Source organism: Otolemur garnettii, unplaced genomic scaffold (genome assembly GCF_000181295.1).
Source record: "Otolemur garnettii isolate 467f Iridium unplaced genomic scaffold, OtoGar3 scaffold00008, whole genome shotgun sequence".
In the NCBI taxonomy this organism is placed as follows: domain Eukaryota; kingdom Metazoa; phylum Chordata; class Mammalia; order Primates; family Galagidae; genus Otolemur; species Otolemur garnettii.
In genome coordinates, this window is record NW_003852403.1 from 37045976 (window position 1) to 37057288 (window position 11313).

Sequence of the window (11313 nt, forward strand, 5' to 3'; positions counted from 1 at the left end):
TCTTAGGTAGTTCATTCCTACAGGGTTTCTGTAATCCATTTACCAAGAGTCACAATTAGCATTTTTTCTAACATTGGAGAGGCAAATATTGTTTACCATTTGGAGAAATTTTCATTCTATATAGGTGTGTGTATTTACCAGTTGAAGATACCAACTGCATTTCTTATACTATGTAGTGGTCATAAAGTCTGAAAGCCTCATACTAAATTTTTCTACATGTGCACCAGGAGAATGGATCAGAATGTTTACAGCACTAACGTTTATAATAACAAAAAATTGGAAACAACCCAAATGTACAGTAGAATTGTAAATTTGTGGTTTATTAACACAATGCAACACTATAAAGCAATGAAAATAAACGAGTCTCACAAACCCTTCAGTGAAAAAGAATTACAAAGACTGATTTTAAGACTAATATTTTATATAGCTCAAAAACAAGTAAACTAGGACAACATATTGTTTAGGGATGAACACATGGGAAGAAAATAGTAGGTACAATTAGTAATAAGGAATAACAGATAAAAATTGGGAATACATTTAACAAGCGGATGAAAAGGAGGGAAATGGCACAGTCCTGTTGATAGTTAGGGGTTAGGTCGTTAGGGGCCTTTATAGATGTTCATTTCATTGATAGGCACCAAAAGTTCCATTTGTACTAAACATATTAAGTACATATGATTACAGAATTCACATTATTTATAAAAATGCTCCCAGAAGTATATATCCTTTTTCAGCACAGTAGTGAGTCAACACTCCCGAACAAAAACTGGATTTCCTGAAAAACAGGTTGAGACTACAGGGGGGAAATGCTTGTCAGCACTGGCAAAGGTCACCACATGCCTAGTATGACGTCCTGTGAGCACATGTACTTGTTTCTTGAGATAAGGGGATGGAGTGGAGAATGATCAATAGCAACTACCTAACTACCTTAAGCGCGAAAATGAATTGTGTGCTTTTGTCGGGTTCCTTCGTAACATAGAAAATTACAACTCAGAAAGCGTTCTTGGAGACGTGCATCCCGCGTGTCAGCATCCCAGGCCTGTCCGGTATTGATTTCAGTTCCTCCAGTCCCAAGCTAGTAACTCACGACGGCGAGAGTAATTGATCAGAGCCACTCCTCTCAATTAACTTAGAATTGAAATCAACTTTCATGCCTTTCTTTCCTGATTTCCTTTGAACTATTTTAGAGCAAGGTACCCAAACTCGTAATTAAAAGGAGGGAAACTAGCTCACTTCCGAGACGAGAAACAACCACCAAAAAAGCAATTTCGGGAAAAAGGTTAGAGACAGGGAAGAAAACGGAAAAGAAATCCAGGAGAAAGGAATGGGGAAGCTGAAAACAACGGACACTTTCCACACTAAGACTTCCAAAAGAGTGTGCAAGATCGGAGCAAAACTTTTCCAATGTGATAACAGTAGACAAGTTACGCTGCAAAGCCCACAAGTTTGAAAAAAGGAATATGCAGAGTCGTTCAGGTTCAGCAAAACCCACCACAAAGATGGCGGTGGAACGAAGCCCCTTCTCCCGCCGCTAAAGGCTCTCGCTTCACATTTCCCACAAACCCTTCCGCGCGGCCCCGCTCGCCGAAACCCGCCCGGCCAAGTGTCCGGCCACTGCGCACGCGCGGCTGACGTCACGTGCGCTGCCAGGGCTCGGCGGTGCTGGCAGGAGGGGCCTTGCCAGCTTCCGCCGCCGCGTCGCTTCAGGGCTCAGGCGGCGGGTTCGCGCTGCCTCCGCCGCCGCTGGGCAGCCGGGGGGCGCGGAGCCGAGCGAGGGGCTCGCGGCGGCGCAGCCATGGGACTGCGCCGGATCCGGTGACAGCAGGTAGCCGAGCGGCCCAGGCCCTGAGCGCATCTCCTCCGGGGGGCCTCGCCCTCCTGCTCGCGGGGCCGGGGCTCCTGCTGCCGTTGCTGGCGCTGCTGCTGGCGGTGGCGGCGGCCAGGATCATGTCGGGCCGCCGCTGCGCCGGTGGGGGCGCGGCCTGCGCGAGCGCGGTGGCCGAGGCTGTGGAGCCGGCCGCCCGAGAGCTGTTCGAGGCGTGCCGCAACGGGGATGTAGAGCGAGTCAAGAGGCTGGTGACGCCCGAGAAGGTGAACAGCCGGGACACGGCGGGCAGGAAATCCACCCCGCTCCACTTCGCCGCAGGTAACCCGGGCCAGCGCCGCCTTTCCTAGCTCCAGACCTCACCTGCGCAGCCGGGCCTCGCCGGCCCGAACCTCAGCAGTACTCCTGTGCCCCTGACCTTTCACCCCAGGACTTTGGTCCTGGTGATCTCTCCCTCTGAGAGTGGGCAGTGGGGAGATAGAGGTGGGGTGAGCCTGCTGCACTGACTGGAAGTTGTTGTTTGGCCTAGGGTGGGTTTTTTGGCTTTGTTTAGTTTTACAGTATCAATACCTGTACTAACTTCCGGGCTTACCACTCTAAAAGGCCCCTACACACAAGAAAGTGATTTGAAAGGCTAGATATTTCTCAACTCTGTCGTTCTTGCAAGTTCCATTATAACTCTTACCAGTCCTGGGGCTAATATCTTAAAGACCTTTGTAAAATGCAAGGATGTAATTTGGGAGAGGTAGTTAATTGGCCAGTGGCACGTTAATGGTAACTGGTTTATCAGAGTAGCCAATCATTAGTATGTTTCTGGAAAGACTAGTAATGGAAATTGGCAAGTTTGGGAGAACAAATCTGACTTACACTGGGTGCTGGAAGTGTTTGCGGCCCCCCCCCAAGTTTGGAAAATAGCAGGATGAGCAAAAAGGTGGTACAAGTCGTTTAGCTTGGATCTGACCTTTCCTCATTCTGAGATTTAGGGCATTTGAATTACTGTCTTTTTATGTGTATTAGGTTCACTTTATGATATAAGTATATTAAATTTAATTGAAGAATTGAAAAGAACCAGAGATGGAACACATCTCATTTCCATAAAGCATTTATACTTTTCATTTTAAAGAGGAAAGATTGAGTATCTGTAACCTTAAGTGAGCCATGCATTATTGAAAATGGGAGAAAGACCTCACCTCTGATAATCCTGGTTTTCTATTTCATGATTTTTTTAAAGTACCTCCCTTCTTCTGGGGGCAGAAATAATGACCAGAAAAGGAACATGAGAAAGATTTCCTCGTTCACAGACATTGTTTTTACACTTTCTACCAATTAGAAATTTGTGAGTTTCAACCTGTTCCCATTTTAAAATGTAATACTACCAGAGGGTATGCTTTCTTGATCAATGGCACCTTTTTTAGGTTCCCATAGGTAAGGGAAGCCTTTTTAAAAGGTTTAGGGACCTTTTTATGAGAGAACTAGAAACAGCTTGTGGTCAATGGAAAGGGAGAGGAATACTGAAATGAAATCACACCTACCTAGCCATTTTGGTGGTCATTGCCACCATTCTTTGGCTAATTTGGATTGTCCTGTTTGACCGTGTAGTCAAGATTTGGCAACTGATTTGCATACTGTCACAACCAACTGATACATAATCCAAAGGATAGTGTTACTTAGATTCTGTTCACTTGATCTGTGGGATAAAAATAACCAAGGAAGATCTTAGTTGCTACCTTTCAAGAATTTGGTGTATTAATGAGTTCATATCTGAAAATAGTAATAGTTAAAGGTATAAATTTATGCTACTAGCTTCTCACTGACCTTATTCCTCCTCTACCATCTCACCTTCATTTATGTCCCAACATTTCAAAGCATTTTTTACATAGGTTTCATGTTATTTGTTTAGATTGAAATGGAAAATTTAATTTTTTGGAAACCAACTCACCCACCACAACTTACCCAAATTATCATGAATAAGTTATAAGATTAAGAATTTAATGTATAAAAATGGAGTAATAAAGCAGAAGTTACTAAGGGGTCTACATTCAACCAGAGCTTTAAAAATCCTCCGTTTAAACCAGGCATATAAGAAACTTTTTTAAAAAATTGGCTTTTTAAGTTTAATATAAATTTATTAATTGGATTGATCAGAGAGAACCTATTTCTTAAATTATTTGAGTGCACCCAACTGCATTTTTCTTAATATATAGAGAATACATTTTACAATCTCTCCTTTAGGTAGTAAGTTATCATTCATTTTAATATTCATGTAAGTGTACTGTTGGAAGTTCAGTATGGGTGGAGGTATTATGTAACTGCTTGACCAAGCAGTTTTCTTGTGTTTGTACATCATACAGTAAGCTATTGGAAGGGATAAGGTGAGACATTATTGGTTTTCTTTGTTATTGGTTTTTTTTTTTTTACTTTTTCTAGTCAACATTATTGTTTTAAAAATTTTTTAGCTGATTAAAGTTTGTAGGTTTTATTAGGTGGGAAGCATGTTTTTATCTTTTTGTTTTGATTACCAATGAACATTAGGAATAAGAAGTATGTGCAGACCACAGAAAATGAAGAACAGTTTAGAAAAGATTTGATTTGTCTTTTCATCAAAAAAAATTTAGTTCAGTTAAATTAATTTAGTTCATTTGCCAGCCCCAAGGGAGTGAAGTTCAGTTGATGAAAAAGGTAACCATGGCTCGGCGCCTGTGGCTCAAGTGGCTAAGGCGCCAGCCACATACACCTAAGGTGGTGGGTTTGAATCCAGCCCGGGCCCGCCAAACAACGACAGCTGCAACCAAAAAAATAGCTGGGTGTTGTGGCGGACGCGTGTGGTTCCAGCTACTTGGGAGGCTGAGGCAGGAGACTCGCTTGAGCCCAAGAGTGGGAGGTTGCTGTGAGCTGAGATGCCACGGCACTCTACCCAGGGGGATAGCTTGAGGCTCTGTCTCAAAAAAAAAAAAAAAAAAAAAAAAAGGTAATCACTGTAAATAGAAATTTCCCTTCTAGGAGATGTTTTTTATCATTGAACTAGACTACTTACTTTTCTTCTAGATAATAGAGTTTCAGAAGTCATTTTTTAGGAGAAAAATTACTCTGAAAATTGTTTTCTTTTCATTCAACCCACTGCCTGCCCCCTCACCACATACACAGACACACTGTGCAAGATAGGAATGATTATTTTTTGTGAAATGTCACAGTACTTGTAGAGGTGAGTTGGTGGTAGGGTGGCAGCTGCTCTAACTAAAAGCAAGAATATCTGCTGAGAAAACATCAAATTTCAATAAAGAGCCTCTGCTTTTCTGAATTTATTTCTGAAAAAATGAAGAGAACACAGAAACTTTGGGAGAAAGTCATCTTGGTACCCATGCATCATAGAAAAGAAAGAAATATGTGGCATTCCTTATAATCTTAGAACTCTTGGGAAGGGGGGTAGAACTCCATGGTTTGAAAATCTCAAATATTCTTTGGAGTGTGCAGAATGGTATCATTCAGTAGAGAAAAATACAAAATCATTTGTTAGATTCAAGAAAATTAGATATATAGATGGTGGAAGAAATGATAATATTAAAAGAACTGGTATTGTAGAGTCCTAGCTAAATAAGGTTAACACTTGTTTTATAGCTATAGTACGTTATTTATTTGTACATGTGAGTATACCACTGAGCCATGTACATTGGACCAGTTAAACTGAACTTGGATTCTTATATTCAGTTGTTTTAAGAAGGGATTTTTTTATTCAGAGGAGGAAAGTGAAATTAGGGCATCTGAAATTTATTGTACAGGCAACAGATTTGAAAACTGAAGTTGCTTATTCTGGAGATGAAAGATGACTACATACACTGTGTTACTATCTTCACATTTATGGAAAAATCATAGAAGAGTGAGCAGATATGACTTGGGTGTCTTTGGCAGTCAAAACTAAGACAAGGTTACAAAGAGTCAGACCACCTTTAACAATCTATTCTGCAGTAGAAATGGCTGGAAGTATCTAAGCAGTGGCTGGATTGGCATCTTTCAGAGATGACGTATAGAGGATTTCTGCATAGGGTAAGCAGTTTGACGAACAAGTTATAATCTGATTGATAAAAGAAAGTGAGATGATTCTCCCAATTGGAGGTTTTGACAGCATGGCCTACCACAGATGTACTGGCTTTTGTGATTACTATTTATATCCTTTCCCAGAATACTATTGAAGACCTCTAGTAAACCTTTCAATAGCATTTTCTTTGGCTGTGGTCCAACATCATAATTATGAGAGATGCACAAAATGTATACATACTCTTATTTCTTAATTTTAAACAAAACAGGATCTCACTATGTTGCCCAACCTGATCTCAAACTCCTGGGCTCAAGTGAGCCTCCCACATCAGGCCTCCTGAGTAGCAAGGACCATTTCCAACTTAGCCATACTCTTTACCTAAAACCATAGTTAGAGATTTATTGTGTTCATTATTGGTTTTTGCTGAGAGATAATTAAATCCTACCTTAGCCGAAAACCCCAATATCAAATAAAGATCAGTCTTTTCAAGAATTCATAATCTGACTCATCAAATTATGAGTCCGTAATCTGGACTCATCAAATCTCCCATTATTGAGATTCTGAGCTCTTGCAGGACTTGGAAGTAAACAAAGAACTTAATTAACAACTAGTTTGGGGTACTGGTTTCAGTATTCTCCCATTCAGATTATGAGAATTTTATCACCTCAAAGTCCACGGTATCATTTCCAAGTTTCTACTAGTTTGGCCAGATAGTACATCTATCCCAGATTGAGATAAAAACAAAGTCCTCTCCCTGGTATTCCTAAATCTTAAGAAATATATGTGGGAAATGCCTTTTCTGTATCTTTGTAAACTAAAATTAATAGTAAGGGAGAAGTTTAAAACAATTCCTTAGAATAATCTGTAAAAAGTGTCCTGGCTATGTAAGTCAATGCTAAAAGCTTCTTGATTATATTTTTCCATCTTCCAGATCACAGGAGTTTTCTCTGTTTTGTGACTATGTTGACATTTTTGCTTCTGAACTTTTCCTCTGACAAAGCCCTATACCCAGCCTACCTCTAGATTGCCAAGACATCACTGTCTCATATTGGACCAATTGTATTATCAGTGGTCCATCCCACCTTTACACTGTAAAAATGGGAGGGGTAACACTTAATTTTTTGCGGGTGAGGGTTCTTTGGTTGCTATTCCAACAAAGTGTTGGACATGTAGTGAACAAGTGCTTGTCAATCCCTACTATATGCTGACACTGGCCTTGTTCCTGAGGACAATAGAAATGAAGAGGATATAATACCTGCCATTAATCTACACCGTTTTGATCACCAAATATACTTTCCAAATTGGTCTGCTTTGCTACACTGCCCCCTTCCTCTCTCTTTCTTTCTGTGTATGATTTCATATGAATTTTCACATGTTGAGTGGTGTTTGAAGATCAGTATGAGTGCTATTATAATTCCATAATTATAAAATGAAGTACAGATACAGAGATTGGCATTGACTCTAAAGATATGCCTATTCATGTTCTACCTGGCCAGTGTGAACATGATCAGAATATATCCTACAAAGCTGTTTTTCCTCTAAGAAATGAGTTCTTAACAGAATTACTTTGAACTATTTTTGAGATCATAAGAAGGGGGATTTAATCAGGGATTTCCCTCAGAGTTGGGGAGGCATATTAAATCTAAAGGTTTTACCAAACTCCCAACAGTGGGAGGGTTTTTTATTTGAAATAACTACCTTCTGATTTTGTCTCAATAAATTCCTTTACTACTAAGATGTAGCTTCAAACACTCAAAATCTCAGACTCTTCATCTGCTCTTTCTTCAGATTACCTCGCCTTACATATTATAATTCTCACATTGTGGCTGTGAAAGCATATGGATCTCTGCTGTCAGTCTCCAAACTGGTTTCAGACATCTTAGTGCAGGCGTCCTCAAACTACGGCCCGCGGGCCACATGCAGCCCGCCTAGGACATTTATCTGGCCTGCCAGGTGTTTTTGCCAATGCTGCCTGTCCTGCTTAGCAGCCGACTTGTCCTGGGGCCCGCAGCCCGGCCCTCCGATGGTCTGAGGGACAATGAACTGGCCCCCTGTTAAAAAAGTTTGAGGACCCCTGGTTGACATAGAAGTCATCTGTGTCTTGGGATGTTATTAACTGTGTAGATGTAATCATTTGACCCATTCTATATCTCCTCAGCTAAAACTTCAGTGTCAGTGATCTCTGGCTCTTAAATTCTGGTTTCAAGCAACCCTCTTCTCCTGCCAGGTATTTTGGCAAAATTTTGACAAAAAGGTATCATTTGACCTTCTGTTAGATCACTAATTCTTTAGAACAAGTATGTTCCCAGTTGACACTGTCTCTTGTAACAACTAAATGTTTTACTAAGCTATTTTCATGCTCACCTAACTCTCCTTTTGGGGAGAAGTTAGCCTGAGTCACCATTTTGATTGCTTCACATGTGCTTGTTACCACTAAATAAATAGTGATTCTTCTAGTAATGCTTGGGTACATTAGACAGCTTTACAAAGAGAGAGGTCCCTTGCCTTATCTTTATTATTATTCCTTTTCTCTTACTCTCCAGTTTTAAAAGCCTTTTCTAAAAGCATGTCTCTCAGGTGAGTGCTGAGTATTGAGGATAGTGGAACCACTGATTGGAGCAGTAGTGGATGGCCTACTTGAGAGGGGAACAATGTGATCAACAGTGCACAGGTTGTGATAAGGAAGACTCAAGTCAGGGCTAATGACAAGATTTGACTTTCCCCTCTTTGAGAAGACTTACTTGGCTTCTGCCGTGCCTTTCTTCCATTTTACATCTCTACCTTCCTTTTCTTATATTGTGATATATTCAGCAAATATCCGCAAATTGCTGGGTACTCTGAAGGATGCTGAGAAAAGTAATTATGAACTAAAATACACATGGCTCTTGCCCCTTTTGGAATTAAGAATCCAGGAAATAATAATTATAAAGTTCAGTAAATGTCAGTTGCTACTTTTATGAAGTTTGCGTTCTAGTGAAGGAGAGAGGAAGACCAGATAAATAATGTTAAAGAGGGACATAATGTGGATGAACAAAATGTACTGCTCTGGATAGAATGGTCAACGATGACCTTCTTAAGGTAGTGACATTTAGACAGACTAGGCACTGAGTATGCTGTGTGCAGGAGAAGAACGTTCCAAGCAGAAGGGTACCATGTACCAAGTCCCGCCCACACTTGACGAACTGAAAGAAAGCCTTATAATATTTGGGAAAGGGAAGATTGGTATGAAGTGGAGTAAGAAGGTGAGGGCCAGTTCACACAGGGAGCCTAGAAAACCATAATAGAGTGGATTTTACTTTAAGAACATCAGTGGGGCAACCAGTGAATTATTTTAAACAGAGCTGTTTTTTAAAGGTCTCTTTAAAAAGGTCTCTGGGGACAGAAGTGGACATGAGAGACCCACTTAGGCTATCGCAGTAGTTCAGGCTGGTTAGAGCAGGGCAAAGGCAGTGGAAATGGAGAGAAGTGGGAACATGTTGAGTTTGAGATGCCTTTGAAATATCCAGGAAGAGATAATGTTGAGTAAACATTCTGGAATTTAGGTGAAAAGTCTAGAGTAGAGATTTAAATTGGAGGGTTGTGTATCTAGATGGTATTTAAAGCCATAGGAGTAGATAAGAGTCTTCAGGAATCCCAGCATTTAGAAATAGAGTAGAGGAAGCAAGAAGCCCTCCGTGACGTATGATATGTCTAAAACTTGGATGAAACATCTTCTGCCACAAATCTATTTCATCTGCAGCCTTCCCCCATGTCAGCTGATGACAACTCTGTTCCTCCAATACTTAGACCAAAAACCTTGGCATCATCTGTGACTTCTTCCATGGATCTTACTCTTACTCTCTCTCACCTTCACCCAGTGTTCAATCTATGAGAAACTATGCTGGCTCTTCCTTTAGGGTGTTCAGAATCTACCATTTATCATTATTCTGACAAGTGCCGCCAGATTATGGTCCAATTCACTGCAATCTCTCACCTATTTCCCCCACGGTTTAGTCCCAACACAACAGGAAAATACTTTCAAATGTGAGTCATATGTTAACTTAGCAGCTTAAAACTCTGTAATGACTCTGTTTTCTTCAGAGGGAAAAAAGAAAGTCAGGCCCTTTTTACTTCTAACCTCATTTGCTATGCTTCCCCTTTTTCACTGTGCTCCAGCCACTCTGACTGCCTTGCCTTTGGTTACCCAGTAAGGCTAACTCCCTCATCTCCTTTAAATGGATCAAATGTCACCAGCTCAGCAGTGACCTCAGTGATAATCCTCCTCAACTTTAGAATACCCTCCCATGAACACATTTCAATCACTGATCTGCTTTTCTTTTTCTAATTACTTTCTAACATATTTATTTTTTATATTAATTGTTCATCTCTTTCATCCCCATGGAGGAGAAGCTCCTCAAAGGCAGGGATTTGATCTCTTTGTTCACTGCTATGTCTGGTACATACACTAGTTGGTATTTTCTAATCATTTGTTGAATGAATGAGACAAGAGGAAGATCAGAAGAGGGTGGTGTCACGGAAACTTTGGAGAAGGTATTTCAGGAAGGAGGAAGTAGTCAGTTGTTAAAAGCTGAAAAGTGTAGTCAAATGAAGACCATCATGTCTTTTGGGTTTGGCAATATGGAGATTTTATGTGACTTTGTTGAAAGGAATTGTATGGAGGAAGCAGAACCCAGATTGAATTTGGAAGAAGAGTGAATGGGGGATAACCTTATAGATTTGGGTGTGCAAGGGAGCAGAGAAATGGGAATGTAAGTTCAAGGAGAGTATTTTTATAAAATGAAATGTATCAAAATGTGTTTGCATACATTTAGGAATGATTTAGTAGCGGGCTCTTGAGAAGGTGAGAAAGGATTTATGTTTGTGACCTCAAAATGTCTGTCTTCAACTCAGACCGGTTTCCTGAATTCAAGATCCATAGAATCTACTACTTACAGGGCATTTGTGCCACATGGACTTCAGACTTAACATTTCCAAAAACTAATGTTATCCCACAAGACCTCCTATTTTTTCTTTATCTCAGATTTGATAGTCATCCACAACCATTCTTCCTTTCACTAGATTAATCACTAGATCATGTCCGTTTTCTCTTTTAACTCTCTTTTGTTATTCCTGGCAACATTGCGTGCAGTAGTAAAAAGTAGAAACAGTATCTTTGAGATTGGAACTAGTTAGATTTTGATACTTCCAATCAAGAAAATATCTATTGTACTGATAGGAGTTGATTTCCAGGATTATTAGTTTTTTTTTAAGATGAAAGATACAAACAATATCTTTTTTTTTGAAACGGAGCCTCAAGCTATCCCCCTAGATAGAGTGCCATGGCATCACACTCACAGCAACCTCCAACTCCTGGGCTCAAGCGAGTCTCCTGCCTCAGCCTCTCAAGTAACTGGGACTACAGGCATCCGCCACAACGCCTGGCCATTTTTTGGTTGCAGCCATCATTGTTGTTTGG

At 40.6% G+C, this 11313-nt stretch overlaps 1 protein-coding gene across 1 annotated transcript in view; it reads left to right on the plus strand.

The window, feature by feature from the left end:
- Window positions 1-1472: 1472 nt before the first annotated feature.
- Window positions 1473-11313, plus strand: part of TNKS2 (tankyrase 2) — a 77088-nt gene continuing 67247 nt past the window's right edge. Inside the window, exon 1 of the mRNA XM_012801441.2 lies at window positions 1473-2146. Coding sequence (XP_012656895.1) covers window positions 1948-2146 — 199 coding nt within the window. The 5' untranslated portion in view covers window positions 1473-1947. The remainder of the gene's footprint in view (window positions 2147-11313) is intronic.